This window comes from Drosophila kikkawai, chromosome X, assembly GCF_030179895.1.
Source record: "Drosophila kikkawai strain 14028-0561.14 chromosome X, DkikHiC1v2, whole genome shotgun sequence".
NCBI classification, from domain to species: domain Eukaryota; kingdom Metazoa; phylum Arthropoda; class Insecta; order Diptera; family Drosophilidae; genus Drosophila; species Drosophila kikkawai.
The window spans coordinates 11904320-11929448 of record NC_091733.1 but is presented as its reverse complement, the minus strand read 5'-3'; the positions used below and the strand labels follow the sequence as shown (position 1 = coordinate 11929448).

Sequence of the window (25129 nt, the reverse complement as noted above, 5' to 3'; positions counted from 1 at the left end):
ACAGGGGGAAGAGCAAATGTTTACTCTCTATGGGGAAGAAAGAAACTCACTAGCAGTTTGCCACAAGAGAGAGAGAAATATCTATTGCGAGTTGCCACCTAATTTAATATCGGTAAGAAAACTAATAAGATTGCAAAGATGTATCTTTGAATACTTAATATATAAAATAGGATAGGATATTTTGGATATATATATAATATATATATTTGAGAAATCCAAACAAACCATTCCGACCCAGACACTCCTTGTAAAATTCCCTGTAAATTCCATTAAAATCCAATAGCACTCTTCCCCCCCTTCCATTGTCAATTAGCTGCAATAATGTTGACATTATCCGGACCTGGTTCCATTAATTATGCCTGCTTAAAAACGGGCCTGGTCCGAAAGCTGGCAGCAACAAGTCCACCTCTGAGGGAGCACTAAAGATGCCACATGCGTGGAGGCTCGAGTTAATCAGACCTTTGGAAAATGTGAGAGAGGAGGAATGGACGAGAATGGGTGACGTGGAGGAATAGAAGGAAGGACAGGGGGACAGGCTATGTGGCTATGTAGGCCATGTCAGGCGGAGGCCTGACTGGTAGAGTGACGGCCTGTCAATAAGGGAAACCAGCCAAGTTCCGCACGTAGAGCGTTTCGATGTTTGGCAGGACCCCCTTGGCACCAGCCAGCGAAAAACAAACTGGGATTTTAAAAAAAAAAAAAAAAAAAAAAAAAAAAACATAGGAAGTCAACTAATTTATGAAAATATTAATTCGAATTTAAAATAAATCAATGAAGAAACCCATTTGATCAATATCCATTTTTGTGACAAGCCTGATTTAAATTCAGCTCTTTTGGCTTATAATTTTTCTCAGTGCATTCCAGCTTAGAAGGAGTCCCCGGTGTCCCCTAGAATCTCGTCAATTGCGTTGCATGTTTGACAATTCTGCATTTTTCGTTGCTAGAAGCTGCTTCTTTTCGAAATTCCTTTTGGATTTGGAACTCTTTTTATACCCTTGCAGGGTATTATAATTTCAGTCAGAAGTTTGCAACGCAGTGAAGGAGACCCTATTAAGTATATATATTCTTGATCAGCATCAACAGGGGAATGTTACATTGTTAAAATTTTTGATTTTGATAACAAATTGAATTTTCAAAATTTTTAAATGAAGTATGGAGATTTATTAACTGTAGAAAATCTTGCACAGAACAGTTTTCCGATTTAAAATTAATGCTCTTTTGGCCGAGTTATGATATTTTTAATTTAAAAAAAAATCAAGAAGCTTTTTAATATAAAAAATCAGATTTTATAATACAAAATAATATTTTTCTAAGTCAAGGAATCATTTTCGACCCCATAAACCCTATATATTCTTGATCAGCATTAACATGCGAATCTTTCTAGACATGTCAGGAAGAAATCGATTTTTTAGCCATTTTTGCGAAATTTTATAAGGGGTTACATCATTAAAATTAGCAAAAAAAGGCCGAAAATTTTGATTTCGTAAAATTTTAAATTGGGTATGCAGTTTTTTTAAATTAATAAAAACTAACACAAAACTGCTTTCCGAATCGAAATTAATACATTTTTGGCTTAGTTATGATATATTTTATTTGTTATCTGCAAGGGTATACAAACTTTGACTGGCCAAAGTTAGCTTTCTTTCTTGTTTTTTTCTTTTTTTTGGTTTATGGAGGACTCAAAGGATCTGGTATCCACTCCCATCATGGATTGCGGCAAAACGCAGCTGGCATTGGGGCTTCCTAAGTAAGGATTTCCTTAGAGAGAAGATAGTATTTTCAGTAGATAAAAACACAGTAGAAATATTTAAAATTTCTAAAATTTAAACAATTAAAATTCGTTAATCCTTTACTACCTACAATACCAGCTCTAATTGGGGGAAAATCAAAAAGCACTTTGGCCAGCTTTATCCTCAATTTGAATCCTTGCCAAAGGAGAGAAGACGAGACTACCGGAGGCCGGACCATCTGTTGGCACTGACCATCAATCAATTAACACCGACCTTTGCCCTTTCAGCACGAGTGTTTTGATTTATCCAGTTTTAAATATATATGTTTATATAATTTCGAGTGTTTTCTCTTTTTTTTTTTTTGGCTCAATGCCAGCGAAATCGTTTGACTGGGCTAATCCCCAGTTTTATTTCCAGCGCCAACTTTCCTCTATCATTTTTCATTTTTCTTTTTTTTTTTGTCTTGTTTCCTTGTTGAGGCAGGCCCATCTGGTGCCGTTTGTAAGGATAATGCGCTCTTGTCAAATTGCCAAGAGGCGGGACGGAGACTGCAGGATGTAGAGGGGCGGAGGGACCTGGAACAGCTGTTGGACGCTAAGCTGTTCTCCGCCTCCACCTCCTCCTGCTCCTCGCTAGATTGCTCCTCTCTGGCGTCTTATTCCGCCGGAATCCGCTGGAGTCCGTGGACAAACAATTTTCATGCTCGAGCGGTGCCATGTCCGCTCCACTCCACTCCAATCCACTAGATGCACTGGCAGAAAAACTGGGCTAACTATTGTTTTTTTTTTTTTTTTGAATTAAATTTAATATTTATATAGATATTAATATATATTTAAAGGCATCTTATTATTTGTTCGTCCTTTCAAAAAACATTTACTTAGCTTTGAATCACAAATAAAAGGTTTTCCTTAAGCCGCTATCCACTTTCCCAACCACCCCGGCCCACGGCCCTCAAGCCCCCCCTTTTCACTTGTGTTTAGCAACAGTTTGCTTCATTAAATTGCAAACGAGCATCAGGAATCCAGTGTCTCCTGGGGGAAATGGAATGAGTGCTCGGATCCAACCGGGGGAAAAGTCGATAAGAGGATGGGTGGGGGGATAAGCGGAGGAGGTCACTGTTTACGTTTTAATCAAAATGCAAAATGTAATTTGGAATTTTAACATGAACAACGTGAGCGGGTCACTGGGCCATAAAGACCCATACAATTTCATGGCTTAGCAAAGCTTTCCTTATCAGAGCAAAACGGTAGCCAGTGCTGGTCAACAAATGACTAAATCAATTGGATACAAAAGAGTAAAAATTCATTAAAAATTAACTAAATAACTAGCATATTTTATTAAAAAATCTCTCATAACTCCTTTAGAGTGGACCCATGCTATAGAAATATTAGACAAAATTCAAATTGTTTAATTTTTAAATTAGCATAAATAAAGCCTAATAAAAAAATAAAACTAAAAAATGCAACCCAAGAAAATACAAATAGTATAGCCTGAATTTACAACACTAAATGGTCCTTGCCAGTGTTGGAAGATTGGCTTTACCCTGGCCCAAGACTGGACAAAGGCGTAAGTGAGAGCGAGCGAGAGCGAGAGAGGAATAGAAGTGCGATAGAGACAGTCATAGCAATTACAAGGGGCCGACGTCCCAGGCAAAAGGGCCAATAATCATGGTCGAAGCTGCCAATCGTTGATGCGTTAAATTATTTCTCGTAATAAACCCGGAGGGCGTCAGCGTCAGATGTGATGAGTGGAGGTGGTGATCCGGCCACCCAGCAGTACGGGGTGGCAAGGCCGAAGGCTAGTGAAACTTTAATGAATGACCCCGTCAAACGCCAGGGATCACTTGAGAAGGCAATAATTTGGCTTAAACGCTCGTAAATAGGAGACTCGAGGTGTCATAAGCTTAACGAGTGAATTCTGGAAGAGCTTATGAGTTAGTTTTTAATAAGTAAATAAATCTGTATTCTTTAATTTAAATATTAATCTGTAAATATAAACGATTTTTGGAAAAATTAAAACCTACAAAAATCTTTAAAAAGAGATTTGCCAAATCAATAAAGGCAGAACTGGTTGTTCGGATTCGGATCCAAATGGGTCGCCTGGCAATCAATTGATTGCAATGACTGCCATGCCGGGATATATGTATATATATATATATATATATATATATATATATAGTAAATCCTCTCTAATCCCGTCCATGCCAGAGTTCCCCCATTTCAATTTTCCGTTTGGCAGCTCGTTTGTTGATTGGGAGGTTTGTTTAGACGATGAGAAAGGAGCAGGAGAAGCTGTATGTAGCTGGATGGGAACAAGGCAGAGGCAAAAAGGATCCATTGTGGGTTAGACAATGCCCCTGATGGCTCTTGCCGCGTGCCAGAGACAATGGGGCGGATGCACAATGCCGGCCATCGGGCAAATGGGCACCGACTTCTCTCGGTCTCGTCTCGAAATAAACCCCGACAAGTGCCGACCTCTGGCACCCCGTATGCATTGTACTTTTAAATGCGTTAATTGAGTGCCACGAATTGTCTTTCAGCGCCTTCTGTTTCGTTTTTGGCTTCCTTTGTGCAAAAATTCCTCTCCTTCCTTGTTTTTCTTTTCGAGGGGGCACTCTGCAACACAAATCAAAGTCAAATGGTCAAATGAGACACGGTCTAGAGACGGTAGCAAAAGGGAGGGGGTTACCGCAACCGAAAGTTGTATCAAAATCTGGGTTAATGGGACCAGGAATTGGCATATCATTTAATCGAATGTGTCCCTCGAAATTGATGTTCATTCTTTTGTCAATATCAAATATTAGTCATAGATAAATTCAATTAAGAGGATAGAGAAAAGGCTTGGGCGGTTTTATGATTAATATAATAACATAAAACCCCTTAAATAACACCCCGATTATGCCTAATTCTCTAGCTTAATAGAGAATTTATAAATACCATTTATTTATTTATTTTCACTTTCATTATTTGTTTACTGTGTCACATTTTAACAATATCTATTATTGTTAACAATTTGTTTATTATGTTTATTATTTATTTTCTACAATTAAAATTTAATTTGCCAATCCGGGCTTTCAAAACAATAGTTTGACCGCCTGAAAGTATGCAATAAAAGCCATTAAACTGTGCGCACACAACAAAAATGATATAAATACCAGGAAATTAGCTGCTACTAAATATAAATATATAAAATATTATATATATAAAAGTATATAGTACATATTTTAAACTCAAAAAGAAACCTTCTTTGCTCATGACTTCCCTTCATTACGAAATTAAAGTCAAAGATAACCGCCAGCGATATTGGCTAGTAAAATCGGCCAAAAATCCATATCCTTCATAAAGGGTAACGTCGCTGCCTATCTTGAGTGCCCCTCGAAGCGTTCTTTATGGCCGTGCCAATTGAAATGTTAGCCAAAATGTTACCCAAACTCGTTGGCTGCCACAGTTTGCAGCGTTTCGCTTTGACACTTTGCGTTTTATGGTCGCCAATAAAACCGCACGCCGCGCCTCCTCCCCGCTGTTCCTGTCACTCGTTTCCCGGTTCCCCGTATCAGGGGTATACATACATATATCCACGACGGGGGTGGCCACTGCTAGGAATCCTGAGGAATCCGAATCCCCCGACATATTTCGTGCTCAGCTGCACTTCAGTGGGCGTCGTCGGGAGGATACCGGACCCACCGCAACACGCACAGTGGGCAAAAATAGGTAATTTATGAGAGGCAATACATTATTTTTGCAGTTTTGTATTTAAAAAAGTTTGATTTAAAACAATTAAATTCGGAGAGAAACATAACCGAAACAACATCAATAAATTTTCTCTCTCAAAATGGCTCTCGCACATTGAGAGTCCGCGAAAGAGAACAAAAGTAAGACAAGCAAGAGCCGAGTTTATGGCATTTAATAAAAACAAAACTATTAATAATTTAAATTAAATATATATAATGAAATTTTCTCTTTAGATCTTAAATTTCAAGAACCACTGTGCCGCCAAGGGTAATGAGTGGACCTCACGGCGCGCGTTATGCCCGCATGCGCTCATTAATTTCGCCTGAGTAAAGTTCAATAGGACACCTACCGAAAAGTGGGCAGAATAGGGGTGGCCGCTGGCCAGGTGGCAGACAAAGTGCTGCAAATTTCAACAGGCAAATGAAAAATGATTTGCCAGACCGACTAACAAATGGGTCGCAATATTCCCTACGTGTGGGTGGGTGTGGCAGTAAGTCGAGCAGGGCCCGATTCCGAGCAGACCCACCTGGGCCAGACATTAGCCAGCTGATAAGGCCAAGTAACTTGGCCAAAACGAATAGCCAGTAATTAGACAGAAGGCAAAGACGCCGACAAAAACCCGGTAGAGAGTAAAGGCGGTATTAACCCATAGGAAGAAGAAAACTAAAGCCTAAAATTTGCTATACAATTAAAAAAAATATATATATATTTGTTTTTATATTGGTTAAATATTTACTTTATTTAAGTCTTTTAATTATTTAATTTTAATATTTTTATTTTCTTATTTTGCGCCCTTTTTTACAGATTTTCTTGCATAATTCGTAACAAATTTGGCAACATGGCCATAACTCATTTATGGCAACAAAGGTGCGGGCCAAGTTTTCGACCAGCGGTAATTAATGGGTTAATGGAGCCGCGAAATGGAATAACCAGGCCTGGGCTGGGTTAAGTAACTAACTAACGTGTCTCATGCAATCCGAAATCGATGACAGCTGAAAAACGCGATGACAGGGTGACCATCCTTTCGGAAATCGAAAGAAAAATTATTTAATTAAAATTAAGTGAAGCGAACAATGAACGTTAAACATTAAATAGAAATGTAACAGAGCTGGAAAATTAAAAAAATATATATACATTTATAATGATTAGTAATACAAATTAAATTAAATAAAAATGTGCAGGAAAATAATAATAAATAATACCAATAATTTAAAATAATATTTAATAATTATAAATATAACTAAAAAAAAAAATTAAAAGTTATCAATTCTGGAAAATTACCCAAAATATATCACTATATTTAATAATTAAAAATTAACTAGAATTTATAAGAATATTTAATAATCAATAATAATAATTGTATATAATAAAACGGAAAATTCTCCAAAACTTTCAGTTCTTTCTCATAAGGATCTTTTTAATCTTTTAGAGATATTTTAATATTAATTACTAATAAGACAAGTTCTGTTTAAAATGTACTAGAAAATACATATGTCTTAAAGTACATATAACTCTATATATATACATGTATGTATCTATATTATATATATGTACATATATCTTTCGTTAAAGAAAAACAGCAAAAATTTGGCTGCTTTATTCTGTGAAAATCTCATTTTCCCGCTTAAAATCAATGGCTCAAGTGGAAGCTGTCCGCATAATCCCATTAATTGCCCACCGATAACGGTGTATATATACATATCTACATATATACATATATATACTGAACCCTGTATACCAGCTGCCTTGGACGTTGACAAATCTACATGGGACTTTACGTTGCACTTTATCAACGCTTTAATTTCGCTCAATGTGTTTAAATTTTCAATTAATTTCACCGCAACTAACTGCTTGATAAGGCCATAAGGATGTCTGTCTATATACAGAGGATGTACATGGTATATATTTCTATATATAGACACGAGTAAATGTGTTTTTGGCCCAGTTGAAGCGTATGCTTTTCACCTGGCCAACAAAAGCTGCGGACATTTCAATTTCAATGCAAAATAGCTCAGTCACCGGTGATGAGGCGGGAAAAAAGGAAAAGGAAAAGGGGGGGAGCAGAGCTGAAAAAACGAAAACACGGAGAAAAAAATATATATATAATTAATCCCTCAGAGAGATATAAAAAATCAAGACGTAATAATGCATAAAATTATACAAAAATAAATATTTTCCTAGCTTTCTCTTTTTATAAAATAAACCAATTTAGTTTTTTACCTTTAAGCCTACTTTTCTTAAGTTTTAAAAGTATTTTCCACATAAATATATTCAGTAAATCAAGCCACTTTATGCTGACCTTTCCAACTTAAAAATGAAGAATATTAACACATTTAATTTTGTATTATTTAAGCTCAAGGATGCCTGCTCTATGAATTATTTGAATGGAATTTTCTTGAATTGAAAAGTGCCTTCGAAATGCCTTTCCTTTATTCAGGAAATTGAAAACATTTCCGTTTTAAAAATAGACATTTTCCCTTGTGTGTGAATGCAGAGCAGAGTTGGCGTTAAATATTACAACCACGTCGATGGTTTCGTCAACTTCAAACATTTCGCAGCATAAATATTACACACACACACACTCAGCGAGAGAGAGAGAGAGAGAGGGAAAGATGGTGCTTAGAAAGAGAAGGGTATATGGCCATAGAGAGGCTTATAAAGTATTCATATGAACATGTTGGACCCAAATGCCTTTGAAGGGCAACAAAGAGCCCCGACTGCCCAGGCAAATGGAAACAGTGTCGTACACATTTCTATAAATTCACGAAAGAAAGGCGGAGGAGTGGGGGCGGGGCAATAAAAGGGGCTTCGCCCTCGGGCCTGTGGGTAGATATTTATGCAAATTTCCAAATGTTCAACTGTTGCTCGCCCAGAAGAAGGAAGGGGAGCAGGGAATGACTGGGGGCCTCTAGGTAAAAATGGCAAACAAAATTCTGGCTGGCAAAACAAGGGGTTCTGCCACGCCCATCCAAGCCGAAGCAGCAGCAACCCTTTTATGTTCGCTTCTCTGACCTTCGCCATATATTTATGCATGCACACCGCTCCACAACAAAAAAAAAATTATAGAAATATATAAATAAAACAGCCCATCGAACTGTTGAAAAAAATCATAAATATGGGGATACCTCTGGGCCTTTACTGGGTTTTTATTCAGGCTGAAAATAATACAAATAAATTGTCGCTTGTTAATATATATTTTTGAAACAATTAACATAGTTATGTTCTTGGTTTTATCTTCAAGAGCAACTTTTCTAGAATGAATTTCCTCAACTTTTTGATTTTTTTGGGAATTTTTAGCAATATATTTCAACATCATTTTATAGTATAAAATAAATATTATTAATAATTAAATTATATGTGGTAAGTAAAAATAATAGTTTACATTTTAATAAACATTTCAAATCAAACTAGTTTGATTTTTCTGAAATTTTAAAAACAAATGACTCCACTGCGGATACGTAATATTTTGGGAATCTGGGAATTTCAAATTTTCAAAATAATGAAAACCCATCATTTTTTCTGAGAATTTTTGGGAAAAGTAAAATCGTGAAAATTCATAACTCTTCCAACTTCCAACTCTTAACCAAAACGTTCAATTGCTCAATTTTATTTAAATGAATTAATATCAAAATTAAGTTCTCTCCGATCCCAAGGATCCTTATTTCGTCTAATAGATTTCCAGCAAAGTCCCCGCTCTATCGAAATTCGCTTTAAGCTCTTGAAATCCACCACTTAAGTATATGAACAATTTGAAATTCATTTGCGAGGCAATAAAATAATTCATAAGTTGCTGCGAGTGAAAGTGCAAGGTACTAAAGCCAAAGAAAAACGGAAGTGGAAAAGGGGAAAAGTGCAGAGGACAAAAGGGCAAAAGAGTTGGAACATAAATTTTCAAATATACTTGGCGAAAATAATCCGGTTGAATCCCGAAATCATCGCACAGTTAGCGAGCACTTTCCAACACCGGCTGCATGCATTTACAGTTACACTGCACACAATCCACCCACCCACCCACACATGTGCACCCCCTTTGGCACTTGAGTGCACTTAAGCCCTGCCCAACCCCTGCCCAACCCCTGCCTGACCCCTTCATACGCTGATGCTGCAGCCGCAACGAAAGAAAGAAAGAAAAACTAAAAATATAATAAAATAAAAATATTATTATTATCCTTTCATATTCAAGTGCTTTCCATTGTGGGTGCATGGGTGTGTATGTGTGTGTGTGTGTGTGTGTGTGTTGGTAAATTTATGTTGGCAGAACGCAGGACCCAGCTGAATCCTAAAGCACATTAGTTGGCAAATTGGGGAACTAGTTCAATTAATCCGCTTGAGTAAAGTTCTGGGAGCAGCGGCAGTCAGAGGGAGTGGGATCCCATCGAGTCCTGGAGAGCAATTGAAAAGTTTAGCTGAACAAACTTTGGCACTGAGAACTAAAATGCAAAAAGCAATGATGACCCATAAAAGACATAAGATATGAAAGATACTATTATATAATATAAGGTATGAAAATAAATCGATTTTTAGTGAATCGATTTTAATCGATTAAAATCGAAAACGGAAATTATTTAAATAATTTATGGATTTACATCATAGATTTAAATATTTACGGTTCTTTACATTTTAAATATAAATTTTTTAATATATATTTATCGATCAATTTAAATTTGATATCGAAAAGTGCACAAATTATAATTAAAAAATATATATCCAAAAAATTTTCAACTTTGTGCCTTACTTTTCCGAGAGTTTTTCGATTAAATCGATTCTGATCGTTGATTTATATCGATTTATATCGTTGTATTGCATACTTTTACAAAATTTATTAATCTATTCTAGGATTCGCTTTTATTTCCAGCTCTACCATATTTATTATATTTATATATTATTATTTATAGCCATGTTGATCCTTAATCTCGTCTCTGAAAATTCTCTTAGAATAAAATATAACTTTTTCACTCGAAGAAAGGATATGTCGAAGGTAAGCCAAAGCACAATCAACTCTAGTAACCCTCCAACAAATGGTATAAAAATTGTATAATTTGGGCATACAAATTACTACAAATATTCCTGCTTTCTAAGCTTTCTTTTCCGGTTCTCGTCGTACTTTATTTATGTTTTAAATCATAAACATAAAGGCAAAACCATATTTATATCGAATTTCTGCTTGAATGGCCAAGTATATAGCATCTGGTGGTGCTTCAATCAGATTGCGGTACTTATTTTTGCTGGCAGCCATCTTGCAATCTCACACAGCTTCCGTCTGGGCTCCTCATCCGGCGGAAGTGCATTTTGCAATTCGCTTCCTTGGACGCCACAAACACACGTCAAAAAGTTGAAGGGAAGTCGAAAATGGTTTCGACTGAGAGTTCGATGTGGGCGTATATTTTTTTTTTCTGGGTTCTAGGGCGTGTCACTGCAGTGGCTTGTATTTGCATGCAACATGGAAATGGGAAATGGAAAATGGAAGCCAAGGGAATGAAGGGAAAGCGGAGCAACAAGCTGCATGTGTGTAAATCCATTTATGCTCCAGCGCATTTATAGCCAATTTAAAAGCCCAGGGAACTGGGTAATGATAGCACCCTTTGGATATATCATTCACAGGACGCTTCACAAACGAAAATAAAGGAAACAAGAAATGTAGGTGGACAAGGGATAGTGGCCGGCGTTGATTTGTGGCAAATGACTCTACCAGGCACTCGCCTCCGCCCAATCTAGGACCATGTCCTGGGCATTCCATTTGCATTGCGGGCCATTTAATTGCGCAGTTGGCGCATGTTTTACGACCAATATGCATAACATGGCATCCACATTCGACATTCGGTGGGGTGGAGGAGGAGGTGGAGGAGCAGGAAAAAAGCGCCGCATACTTTCCTGCGCAAGCAGCGTCGCATATCCTTGCTGCCAGAGCCCAGTTAAGCCCCCGATTCCGTCGCATAACTATGCAGAATTACGCTTATTGAGCCCCAAAGGAACTCTCAAAAAAAAAAGAGAGAAATCCAAGAGTGGATGTGGCCGCACACTTATCACTAGTTGTTTGTTCTTCCCCTTCCACATATCCATTTCCGCTTGTTGCTTTGCCACTGGGCTAAGACAAAGCGGAAAAAGAAGAATGTTAAGGTCCTTTTACTTAATCAATAATAGTATAAATAGTTTCTCTCACATATATATTTTAGTTTTTAAATATTTCTTCCTTTAATACTTTTTGCTTTGCTATGACAAAGGGGAAAAAGAAGGATGTTCAGGTCCTTTTACTTGATAAAAAATAGTATGTCCCCAATAATATATTACTTTCTTGAATACTCACTGGTTAAGGTTGCGCTCGTTGGAACCGGACTGACTCTGGACATTGTCCGTGTGGCGTCGCTCCTTGTGCACGATGCCCATCAGCTTCATCCATGGATTATTTTGGGAGCCATGGCCTCCCATGCCGCCGCTCTGCCACATCGTCATCCTGGCGGCTGTCGAACTTGAACTCGAAACCGAAAAAGGACGCGGACGCGGAAACGGAAACGGAAGCGGTTAAGCACTCGCGATTCGAAGAAGGAGAAACCTATAGTTTGGGATTTACAGATCTGAGAGCTGTCGTTGTTTTTGATCTTTTTTTCAGCCGCATCAATGGATTCCCTTTACTCTTTCCCTTTTCGGTTTTTCCTTTTATTTTTGTTTTGGATGGAATCGAACTAAGAGTTTCTCGGCTAAGAATGCTTTCTAGTTCCTTTGGGCGGCTAATGTTGCTTTTTGGGTTGCGATATCCTCTCGCTCTTGCTTAGCTCTTGGTCGATTTTTGGCTGCTGTTGTTCCAGTATTCATCCACAATATTCTCTGGTATTTTTTTTCCTCGGTTTGGTTTCTTGGCCTAATGTCTAGAATTAATAATCACAATGGGCGTACAACTTATCCTCTTCCCTTCAAGCCTTCTCTGGGGTGTTGCGTTTGTTAACCAATTTTTAATGCTAATTATTGTTGGGTCTCTGCGCTTGCCTGGTATTTTCTTGTTGTTGACTTTTTTTACTTTTATTTTTTCTAAATTTATTTCTTGTTTTTCTCATTCAATTTTGTATGCAAAAAAAATGCTCTTCTTGTATATTTTGTCTTCTAGCTAAATTTTGCTGGCCGAAAGGATTACTGTCAAATTGATTCTTTGACCGATTAATGGTTCCGATTGCGGCGATAGTCGATAGTCGATCAGTACGACTATTTTCGATACCCGGAACCCGTGTTTTTTAAAGGGATTTCGAATTATTATTACATAATCATTTTATATGAACGAATAAAACGGACGAAGAGTTTGTTTTTGGAAAAAAAAGCCTAATTATTATATCATTATATTTAATATAATGTTATTGTTATTATAATTTGTAAGTTTTCTTTTTTTTCGGGTATTCTCAATTTCTTTATACAAATTTATTTACAATTTAACCGTAGGCATGTAAAACATTTGTTCCAATTTTCAACTTTTACTTGGTATTTGCTTTTTAATGATTGCTTTTGGGTTGACTTTTTCTTGTTATTGTTGTTGTTGTTGTTGTTGTGGTAGTAAGTGTAGTTGTTGTTGTTGTTGATATAGTGCATAGGGCAGGAAGGCGATTAAACGACGATATGGGAATTTACGTTCACAGAAATAGCTGAAAAAAATAAGAGAAAAATATATAATAATTATTAGATGTATTATATTAAATTATTAATTATTAGTTTCTTTAAATTGAAAATTCAATGTGTATATATAGAACAACGGAAACCGGAAACCCGTTTCTTTGTTAGTGGCAACACAACAAGTGGGCAGCCCAACTGTCAAAGAATTGAAACAAGAGGGCAGACCTATCTCTTTTGAAAACTTTTTCTCCCTAAGATTTACAATTTAAGATTAAATCAGATACAAATCGGAGGGTATAAGGTGTCTTTCTTTATTTTGCACTGAACCAAATAAGTGGACATGGCCATAATTTACACAATTTGATACAAAAACACTCGGTTCTCGTCTGACTTTTCCCCCCCAAAAGCCATTAGCATATGTATGCTTCTAATTGAATGCCCCCAAAGATGCCAAAACAAAGCACTCCATCGGTTCAATTATGTCAACAATTCGGTTGATCATCTCCAAATGGGAATCATCATTTAGCTTATGGGAATGTCTCAATATATTTGCAATTTTCAGTGTTCAAAGACGAGAACATGGTGGGTATGCCCACCCATTCTCCATGCCATTTTCCTTCAGCAGACTACAGTCTTCCAAATCTGACATCGAACATGAGGAACATGAGGGTGGAAAACGTGAGAAAATCGGGGGAGAGCCAGGAGGTTGTCCGATTCTGTCAGTCTGCTAAGTACTTGATGCAAAATACACAAAGAATTAAAGTTAAAAAAAAAAACGAGATTAACCTAATTAATATTTAAAATGTTTTTCTTATTTTGATTGGCAATTATTATCCTTCTCTGTTTAATATATAATAATTATATTTCAATTCATATATTTATTAATTTTGGGTATTTTTCTCAGTGCTTTTAGTCTGCCACATTGCCACAGGTTTTGGGGACCCGAGCGTGTGCACATTTGCAATGCCATCAACGTCGCATCGAGCACATTAAGAAAGCATTCCACCTCGAATCACACCCTCCATCATCGGCCTCATCCGCAGCCCGAGTGCCTCGTTCCTGGGCCCTCCCCCCTGATGTGCCATAACCGGAATCATTCTCGCCCAGTTGGACACCAGTGATAGCCCCAGAAATATGTACATCCAGACATCCATAATTATAAAATTGCCAAAAAAAAAAAAACACAGAGGATATCCAGCTGTGTTTCAACAAGCAAATGAATGCCTTACATTTACTTTTACAATGGAAATAAATGTTTAAAACAAATGCATTTTTTTATGATTTAATTGCTTTGCAAAAGATAAATATAATAAACACCTCATATATAGGTTATATATTTCAGATACTGTTTGTATATTTCACTCAAAAGCTAATCTGTGTGTGCAAGGACGATTGCAGCTCGTGTTGTAAGTAATTTAGCATTCAGAAGGCGCCTTTTCACACCCGAAAGGGAAGACAAAGCGAGTGAAAAGGCAGACAGACAATGCGTATCATCATCGTCATCATCATCTAGGCATCATGGATGGGGTTAAGCAAAGGCAACTCTCCGGCAAAAGCTTCCGCTTGAGCTGCAGTTGCATTTGCAACACGAAGCATTTAACCATTCGCCATTCACCAATTTCTGTCAGATTGCAGAGTTCACTCGAGCGTGTGGCATTCAGCCGGAGATGGAAAGGAGAGAAAGGATGCACAGCCCAGATGAGGATGAGGATGAGGATGAGAATAAGTATGAGCTGTATGCCAGTTCTGGCAAGGATTTACCCTGATGTATGTTTGAGCTTAAAATCTACAAAAAGGAAATATATTTAAAGGGATTAAGGTGTTGAATATATATATATTCTTTATTATAAAAGTCTAATATCTTGAGAATATTGTGTCAAATTTTAACATTGATTATATAAAAATTGACAAGGGTATGCTTATTGAAGCGGTGGTCATTTGGTGTTCAATGTATGTAATTCTTATTCAATACTACATTTAACACAACATTTTTTTAATGTTGTGTTATTTTATGGTATTTAATTTAATAAACTAACTTTAGCCGCTTCGCTTTAAAAAAATTTTAAAAAGTGGTCCGTTTGGCACCGGATTAACCTTAATTCCTCACCTTAAGAGAACAACATATTTTATTTGATCTTTTCAGAGCTCTTTCTAGATTTTTGATCCAGAATAATGACTCATCACTGGCTGGAATAGTTTCTAAGCTCACACTTTTTATCGCTTTTGCAGCAGTTTGTCGCCATTCGCTTCAGCTTGACGATCTGTCAACGTCAACGGTGCGTATGATAAATTTTTATTGTGCATCTGGCACGAATCCCACCATTTCTTCACTCTGTCATTTGACATTCTCCATTTTGCATTCTCCATTTTCCATTTTCCGTTTGCTATTTTGTGCCAACTTCCCCGCAACCAATTTAAACTAATTACGCCCCGAGTCTCTCTGGGCACTGTCACAATCTGTATTATTTACACAAATTATATCACATTATAAGCCAGGGTAGGGAGGAGCACCTGTTTGGAGAGAGGGAAGGGATTATACGGCATGTCCTGTGGCCTGTGGCCTCTGCCTCTGTCTCTGACTCTACCCCTCAATGCTCTCCCGGGGGCAGCCACCATAAATATCCAAACAAAACGAAATAAGGCACCTGGGAGAGGAGATAAAATGTATGAAAAAAAAACAAGAAAGGAAGCTAACTTCGGCACGCCGAAGTTTGTATACCCTTGCAGATAGTATTTCATTAAATTTTACCTATACTTATTATGTTTACAGTTTGACAGTTGCAGTTTTACATTTACCGATCGGTTTATATGGCAGCTATATGATATAGTAGTCCGATTTTCATGAAATTTTTACCGAAATTCTAAAATAATATAAAATGGCTAATTTGCTCTAAAAAATGGTGCAAAAATGTTGATAAACAGCCAAGTTATATTTTTTTTTCTAAAAATTGATCGATCATTTGTATGGGAGCTATATGATATAGTCGTCCGATCCGGCCCGTTCCGACATATATAGCAGTGAGAGTATACAGAAGAATATATGCAAAGTTTCATTCAGATAGCTTAAAAACTGAGGGACTAGTTTGCGTAGAAACGGACAGACGGACAGACGGACAGACGGACGGACAGACGGACAGACGGACATGGCTAGATCGACTCGGCTGTTGATGCTGATCAAGAATATATATACTTTATAGGGTCGGAAACGTCTCCTTCACTGCGTTGCAAACTTCTGACTGAAATTATAATACCCTGCAAGGGTATAAAAATATAGGAGGAGAGGAGATAATAAAATGCAAGAGGAAAGCAAATTAAAGAGGAGAATTAGGGGAATGTAAGAAATTAACTGAAGTAAATCTATTATATAAAAATAAGTCGAGTTTTCTGCGGGGATCAAATAACTCCAGAACGCACGAACCGATTTCCACGGTTTTGCATTCGTTGGAAAGGTCTCGGAATTTGTGATTTTTTGCAGTAAAGAAAATTCAGGAAAAATTGCAACAGAAAACGGGAAAATCATTTTTGCATAAAGCGCCAACACTGACACATAGCATGCCATAATTCTCTACTCAGTTTATTTTATGACAAATCGAAATTGTGTTCAATTTTGAGTAAAATAAGTTATTCGTTTCATATCAGTGCAATTGGAAACCAGCATTTGTATTTAGGGTGGTAAGTTGAACTGTGTAAATTATGTGGATTAGAGGTTAAATTAACCGCTCTGCCTATAGTCGAAAATGCCTATAGCACGACGTGTGAACATCGGTCTCCGCACAAGGCATGCAATCCAGCAACAAGTGTATTCACAGAACTTAAGCGAGGAGAGACGAAATGTAGTAAGGGAAAATGCCCGATTGAGACAATGCGTGGGCACACGAAGATCAACTGGTGTGCAGCATCTAAGCGGATCCCAACCAGAGCGGCAGGCTCCTAACAGCAGCCTTCCTCGACATAGCCATCGACCTCAGGACAAATTTCAAGAATCCTGAGATAGAGTGCTAGAAAATATTCGTTATCCGAAGGTGTCGCGGGTGAGACCGTGTCCCCGGTGTTGCCCATATCCGTTTTGTCCACTGGAGGGTCCCAACAGTTGTGCTCTCAGAGCCCCAGATCCCTACCAGGGCGTCAGGCCCGGACTACCGTCCGAAATTGGTAAGGCGGGTAATCAGCTTACCTTGAAAAAACCCCTTATGGCAATACCACCAACGAGACAGTTTCATCTTTCCTCCATTGTCGGAACTTCCTATTTATTGAAACCATCTTTCCGCTATTCAGTTGGTCTCTAAAAGACTTTCGGATAGGGACCACTTAGTTAGTAGTTCTTGGTGATTTTAACATCCCAGGGGCTATTTGGTCCCTAGATAATTCCATTAACCACAATACATCACAAAAAATGTGGTTTACCAAAGAACACTTCAATTAAACGGATAATTTGCCGAAGGTGGCGTAACGGAGTTCGCCTGGCTTACTAGTTTCATATATAAATTTATATGTATATTTAGCAGATCTTCGTTAAAAAAATGTTTTTAAAATATTTCATTTATTTTTAAGTCTTTGCTGGTATTGTAACTTTAGTAAAAAACTTGAAGCTTCCTTTCTTGTTATCTAATAAATTATACATTTGAGTTGTAAACAATCTTGCAGGATTTCCTAAAATGCTATAAATATTTTTTATAATATAAAATATATATTTATAATATTTTTTACATTAACCCAAAGCATATGCTTCTGAATATATATAAAATCCTCAAGTTGCTTAACCCTTTTTGGGCCCCATTTAATGTGATAACTTTGCAATTAGCCAGGGCTAAAAATTTAAATAGGCCGGTAATTAAGCGACGTTGTCACCTTGACACCTGCGGAAACCCAAGACACAGACTTGGGCAGGACTCTTTGGCCTCACATGGTCCAAATGGGCCCAAAAGGGGAGGGCTTGCGGCAGTCAACTTGGGAAAAGAGGAAAATAAAATGCTTGAATCGAGCCGAAGGATAGGGGAAAATGGAAACAAGGTTTAAGAAGAATCAAAAAAAAAAAAATAGAGAAAAAAAAAAGAAAATACCGTGGGAAATCAATAAAATGAATATAAAAAGCTGAAATTCCTACAGGAATCAAAGCAGCGTGAAAATTTCACAGCCATTAATAACAGCCATTCGTTGTCATGACAAATATTTTAATTATTAATTGATAAAACGAGAAGAAATAATGCAAGAAAATAAATAATTGCAATAAATTGAAACGCTTGGCAGTGATTAATGAGCGAAGGAATCACTAATTGAAATCGGGGGATATCGAATTTTAAACAAATCAATCATATTTTTTAAGGGTTTCAACTTAAATCTTAATTTAATTCATATAATAATGCTCCAGAAAGAAGTTATTTATATTTCTATACATTTTATTAAGGGGGGGGTAAGGTATTTAATTTTTTTTTTCGTAAATTTTTTTTTATTTTTTATTTTAAAAGTTCAATATCTTAAGAATATTGTGTCCAAGTTTTACATCAATCATAGTAACATTGACGAAGTTATGCGGAGCTGAACGAAGGTCGGTTGGTGTTCAATGCATGAGAATCACAAAGTTTAAAGCGCTCTCCTGAAAAATGCCATTTTGAAAATCGGTGTACACGATAACTAAAAATATACTGAACCAATCGGTTTGAAATTTGGAACATAACTTCTTTAGATAATTCTACAGGTATTCTCGTCGAGCTTTTTTAATTTTTAATTTTCTTATATTTTTTATTTAACAAATTAACTTAATTTTTTAGTCAAAAATCGGGGTTTTGACTTCAAATTTTGATAAAAAAATAGGGAAAAAATTTTAAAAATAAAAACGCTTCGAGAATACCTCGGGACACTTATCCTTTAACGAATGAGGTATAATTTTTGTAGATCGGATGATTCTGTGGACAGTTAGGATGTACACCGCAAACCAACTTTTTTTGGAGGCGACTCGGGAGATTCCCTATAACTCCTCTACCTCTAAATATTTTTCAATACAAAATTTATCACAAACTGTTCAAATGTTGTGTTATTATATGGTATTTAATTCGTTAAGCTAGCTTTAGCCGTTTCGCCACAACATTTTTTTGAAAAGTGGGCATTTTTGCACCGAATTAACCTTACCCCCCCCCTTAAGCCAGGTTATTCTCTCTAAAGAGAGAGATAGATAGATGATCAACCAGTGTGACCATGACCTCCTTGAAGTACTTTTAACTACCAAAAATTGTATATAATTTGTATTTTTAATTTTAACAGTATGAAGTAATAAGCAAATATATTGAATTATTTTTAATCTTATTAATTTATTTTTATTTTAAGATATTTCTTAATAATTATACCCAATTTTTTCCCCTCTTCAATAAGTACTCTTATTTTGCCAAAAACAAAATAAATCCAGTAATTCGACTTTTTTTTTTTTTGCCTTTCGGATGCCATTTCCCGTCCTGGCTCAATATCCGGCTCAGTGCCTTTCTCAGATTAGGCAGCCGCAACTCCCCGAGGTGCTTGTGGCATCGAGGCTGTCTTCTCACTTCGTCCGGAAACCCTGCTGTAGGTGGAATTCCCACAGACCCAAGCCACCCCGGCGAATCCTTGGCTATCCTTGTCACCCCCCCGGATAACTGTCCAGATGCCCGGATAGTTTCCCACCACGTGCAACTCGACTTGGGGGACTCTCGGTAAACAATTTTGGGCCGGCGCGCTAAGCTGCCATTGAATATTTAATTAGGGAAATTATGGCCAGGCCAAAAAGGATTTAAAGGATTGCTTTTGGCCACCTGAGTTGCCCGGGCAAAACCATACACACAAGCAAAACAAGACCAAGTTGCCTGGGTTGCCAGGACTCGCGACTCCTGTTGGATCAATAGCAGTACCTTTTCTCAGGTTTGATTAGAAGGATAACATGGTAGGTGAAACTATCCAGGACAGATGCTAATAACCATATTGATGACAATAATGCTAATTTCATGGACAGCCGCCCAAGAAGAAGCTCTCGAAGAAGGAGAAGGCCCGCCTCGAGGCGGAGCAGGCTGAGCTCATGCGCATCGAAATGGAGAAGGAGAAGTGGGTATAAATAATATATATATACTACATATCCTACCTAACCCCAAATCCTCTGCAGACTAAAGAAGCTGGAGGAGGCTCGCCAGCGCAAAAAACTGGAGATGGAGCAGGCCAAGCATCGGCAGCAACAGGAAGTGGCCGAGAACCGGAAACGGCGCTCTCAGCTCAAGGACAGCATGCTCTTCTTCGACGCCGTCCGCACGGCCATCGAGGCCATCAAGGATGGCGAGCGGCACGAGCGCGACTGGGAGAAGTTTATGCGCTGCAATGGACTGCCCAATGCCGCCAGTCCCAGTGACCTCAGGAAGTACATCCACCAGTGGCATACGGACATAGCCAAGCGTCACTTAGAGTCACGGAACTGGCTGCTTCGCACTGACGAGCGGACATTGCTCACCCAGGATGCCCAGGTGCCCGATTTAACAAGGATCTCTTTGCGCCAGCAGCAAGGACGACTGGGTGATGTGTATTCGCAGAGGATCAAGGAGGTTCTAGGGGTGAGTTGGGGGTACAAATATGTATATATGTATATTATTCTATGTATATTATTTATACATATTCATTTTATTTATTTAAGATCCTCAACGAACTGGACGAGATGTTGCCCTTCAAACAGCGCTCCATTAATGTGGCTGCTGATCTCAAAAAACTCAAGACTGAGATGCGGGTTTATCTGAGGCAACATCTGGATGAGTTCACCTATAAGACCATGTCGCACATCGAAAGGGATATGGAGTGAGTGTTGGACAAGACTTAGAAGTCTTAGGAATCATTTAGGGGAGGGTTAAGGTTAATTCGATGTCCACTTTTCAAAAAAAATCAAAAACAATTTTATGTAATTTTTGTATTATAAAATATTTTGAGGCTTCGGAGAAAAACTAAGTACTTTATCCACAATCTTAATCTTCCAATTTCTCAACCAGAATCGATAGACCCGGTGTTTCGAAGCACATCTTCAGCTCGGATGTGTTTCAGAGCTTCGTGTGGACCTTCTCCAAGGATGCACAAATGTGGGTTAAAATTTATGATTTATTCAATAATTAATTATCATAATTGACTATGATAATTAAATATTATTAATTATCCTTTGCCCCAGTGCTGTCAATCCCAAGGCCCGCATAGGAGAGCAATCGGCCCACAATGAGATTGATTTTCCCACCATCGAAATGCAGATATCCCTGCCGCCCACAGTGCATCTCCAAAGCTCAGCCTTGCGAGGACTCTGGCTGAACTATGATCACTTTAGTGACTACTGCAGCAGCTACTGCCTGAAGCATGCTCGTTCTGCCAATGCCAGTGAGGTTTAGAAGTTCTTTATAATTTTTTAAAATATTTTCTCCCCCCAAAAGACAGTTAGATTTATCCTAGTAATTTTTTTAAAATTATTTCCTCCCCCAAAAGACATTCTCCGACAAACCAAGCGAGAGTGGCGCAAACGCAAGGAGATCCTTCAGGCCATGCTGGACGAGTGTGGCCGGGATATACCACTCTCGGAGCTGGAGCAGCTCACCCAGGACCAGCACTCGGCCAGCTCCCAGCCGCCGCGGGAACGCACCTACGATGTGGATAAACTTTATGCCGAGTACGAGGATGAGCTGAGCAAGGCCCATCGTAGGGCCATAGGACCGGAGGCCTATGGCATGCTGGAGACGGATGTCAATTTGCGCAAATACCGCATCATTGGTGGAGTCTACTGCATTGATTTCCTGGAGACACCACAGCAGGATAAGCAGCTAAATGCCAGATCATTCATACGCACCAGTAGGGTTCATTATGACCTACATCCTAGGTCCTGATCCCAGATTCATTTGAAATCTTTTTCTTTTTTTCAGTCACCTCGGCAAATAGTTTGGTGCACAAGGAATACTACCAGACCTACAAGCCACCGCCTCCGGTGCTGCCAGGAGTGAGACGTCTGCCCGAGGAGATTGAAGCCGAGATGAGGATGATTGAAGCGGCTTTAGACAAGCTGGCCTTGGTCACTTTGCAGTAAGTCTCATCCCTTCCTCATTTTATAACTTAAGGATAAAATATATATTTTTAAATAGACTTCCAGATTCCGTGATTTGGTTTGAGCCACCGGTGGCCTGTCGCTGGGAAACCCATCTGGAGACCCTGGAAATGGAGCTGGCTGATGGTGTCAAACCGGAGTTGAAGCATCCTACCAACGAGGCGGATGCAGAGGCAGATGCCATGGGCGCTGTGAGTGGCACGGCGGCTGGGACAACGGCCACGCCCACAGAGGCCACACCCCTATCCACCCATGCCCAGCCTAGTCCTTTGAAGAGTTCACCTCGGTGTCCTGCGCGAAGGATGCGCTCCCAGAAGTCAGAGCAGTCGCAGCAGATGCTACATGAAATCAATGACTTCGATCTCCGCGCCATACCCAGCGATGTGGACTTGTATGGTTTGGTCAAGGACTTTGTGGTGCCCCGGCTGCCGCAGGGATTCTGCGTTCGGCTGGAGCAGACAACTCCAGCCTCGGAGACCACGGGCTTGAGGCAGCGAAAGGTGATGTTCCTGGCCCGGCAAACGCACATCCGACTGGGCCAGGGACAGCCGGAGGAGGATCCCCTGCTGCTTGTGACACCAAGCAAGCTGAATCTTAACTCAAGACCAGGACTGGGAGCCGAGTTCCTGGACACTGAAGAGCCGGCAGAGATGTTTCCGCCGCTGTGCTTCGACAAGCTGCTCAAGTTCCGGCAAATGGCACCACGACCAGCTCACCACCAGGGCTATTTTTTCTCGCAGCTCATCGAGGACATGGACAAGCTGTGGCTGCTGCAGCTGCCTAGGGATCAGCAGGAGGAGCTCATCCAGCAGATATCGGAGCAGCTATCGCCCACGGGCTCGCGATCGAGTGAGGCGGCAGGTGAGTAGTGTCAAAAGATCCTGGAAGGTTAGTGATAAGCCAATTAAATCAGGGGAAAAGGATTCAGCAGTTCTGGGCGATGGCAATCTTTCCGAAGACATTCAGCCGCTCAGCCAGGAGCTGGTGGATGTCCTTCAGCCAGCAACGGCAGCCGCTGCCTTTGCCTATTACACGGGCATCTCCTTTGTAAAGGACTCCCAGCTGCCGCCGGAAACGGATGCGGACCAGGCCACGGCCAAGCGCTCCAATAGCATGGATAGCAGCGAAGATGATGACGAGGATGTGGATAGCCTGGTGGAGCTGCTCGAAGGTGCAAGAGCAGCATCCACGGCGGCCAATACCCTGCACGATTTCCTTGGTCCGTCCAGCCACAGCGACACCACTGACAGCGAAAGGTAGGATATACCTAAGGTCCTTAATTGGCAGATTGATTGATCGGGGTTTTGCATTCCCTTGATTGAGGGAGAGACACTATTATCCCCTGGCAGAGTGTAATTGAAATACATAATATTGAGCAGCACCTGGGGTAAATGGACGTTCAAGGACCTGCTTTCATATTAAATACTTAAAATAATTCTTAATTTAACAGGAATTTAATGGGGAAAAGCCACTTTAAATTTTGGGAAATTAATTAAATAATTTTTTAGATATTTTTCGACACATATTTTTTACAATTATCTTAACTTTTTGTGAAACACAGCCGAAAGAAACTCAGCAGCACGGCGGCCATTACCCAGGGGAAGTGGAGTACCCGCGATGTCCACGACACCAAGTTTAACGAGGACAAACTCTCTATACAGTTTCGAACCGGAAGACTGGGTAAGAACTTTTAGCAAGAGAAGCAATTAAAAGCTTAGGAAACCCTAAACCCTTTCCTAATGTCAGGAATCTTTGGCTTTGCCTTGAACAAATACAGCAATATGCCGTACCAAACTTGGGACCTAAGACCAGATATGAAAAAGTGGGTATATATATTATTATTTAATATATAATAAGTAACATATTGGTTGCTTTTCAGTCCCGGTACCATCCTGTTTAGCTTCACAGCCTCACTGATTAGCTTGGACATGACCATAACGGAGTCGGGCTATACGGTGAATAACTTTCAGGGTGGCAGCACTCAGGTCATTACCGATATGATTGGCAAGACCCTATCGCTGGCCGAGCTCAAGGCCACACTCATCCTGTCCGCCGTGGACATATTTCCGGACGAGGATGCCTTCTGCTATACGGAAGGTTCCTGCGAGAAGAACTATGTGATGGAGATGCACTGCTATGCCTGCCTCTCGACCCTGGCACAATCGCATAACTTTAGTTGGTCGCGTTGGAACCTTCTGGCCGGCTCCCGTACGGCCGTACTCCTCATCCGTGAACTGATCGAGGGCAAGAAGGTGCCGTATTACTCCACGCTATTGGTCACACCGCTCAAGACCTCGATTATTGATTGCACCGAGGTATCGGCGAGCTTCAATGCCGTGGGGATACCGGGAATGGAGTACTATGCCGATCTCTATCAACTGTCACAGGCACATGCCCAGCCAGTGAGTCTGGAGAAGCAGAGGACCATGAATCCGGTGCTGAGGGATAATGTGGCCAGGATTTTAATGGGCATACGGCCCCTGAGTTTGTGTTGAAGACGAGGAATGTGGAAAGAAGAGATCACTTATCGATTGTTTAATTTTGATTGGTAAAAATATCGATTGGGGATTAGTTTTTACAAGTAATCCCTTTGATTAAATAGAGTTTGCATAGATTATTTATTTTTTCGCTTCGATAACTGATTTATAATAGAAATCCACTCAATTTATCGAGTTAATCGATACTCTCGATTAACTAATATATTTTTAACATCAATTAAATAAACTATAATACATTGTTTACTAAATATATAGTATTCAACTTATTTCAAAGAAAGAAGTGAATATAGTAAATAAAATACTTGTCATCCTCTGCCAAGCGCAACTGAAACCGCTTTCACACAAAAAGGGTTATCATGGCAGATTAGATTTAATACATATACTAAACCACATATATATTTCTTTATGCTCAAACATATTCCATGCATAATACACACAATGCCTGGCCATAGCAAATATCGATAATTCAGCTTTTTATCCACTTAGGAATAGCGCTTACCC

At 39.1% G+C, this 25129-nt stretch overlaps 2 protein-coding genes and 1 long non-coding RNA gene across 5 annotated transcripts in view; 2 read left to right on the top strand and 1 right to left on the bottom strand.

The window, feature by feature from the left end:
* The window catches only part of Sh (Potassium voltage-gated channel protein Shaker), a 135308-nt gene that overhangs the window by 91475 nt on the left and 18704 nt on the right, over positions 1 to 25129 (bottom strand). For both annotated transcript variants that reach the window (XM_070288699.1, XM_041775098.2), the window contains exon 3: positions 11766 to 13086. In XM_070288699.1, coding sequence (XP_070144800.1) covers positions 11766 to 11911 — 146 coding nt within the window. In that variant the 5' untranslated portion in view covers positions 11912 to 13086. The remainder of the gene's footprint in view (positions 1 to 11765; positions 13087 to 25129) is intronic.
* LOC138929190 (uncharacterized) lies at positions 16649 to 17037 on the top strand. Its single transcript, XR_011445638.1, has 2 exons — positions 16649 to 16726; positions 16786 to 17037. It is a non-coding gene; the product is annotated as an uncharacterized lncRNA (long non-coding RNA).
* LOC108083509 (dynein axonemal intermediate chain 7) lies at positions 19656 to 24720 on the top strand. Of its 2 annotated transcripts, XM_017179317.3 has the most exons (13): positions 19656 to 19961; positions 20031 to 20119; positions 20178 to 20616; positions 20697 to 20854; positions 21043 to 21129; positions 21216 to 21415; positions 21521 to 21880; positions 21952 to 22108; positions 22168 to 22991; positions 23044 to 23386; positions 23692 to 23810; positions 23877 to 23952; positions 24010 to 24720. In XM_017179317.3, the coding sequence occupies exons 1-13, from the start codon at positions 19959 to 19961 to the stop codon at positions 24623 to 24625; spliced, it is 3471 nt and encodes a 1156-aa protein (XP_017034806.2). In that variant the 5' UTR covers positions 19656 to 19958; the 3' UTR covers positions 24626 to 24720. The 2 variants fall into 2 exon arrangements, with proteins under 2 accessions (XP_017034806.2, XP_070144311.1); XM_070288210.1 differs by lacking the exons at positions 23692 to 23810; positions 23877 to 23952; positions 24010 to 24720 and having other exon boundaries at positions 23052 to 23380.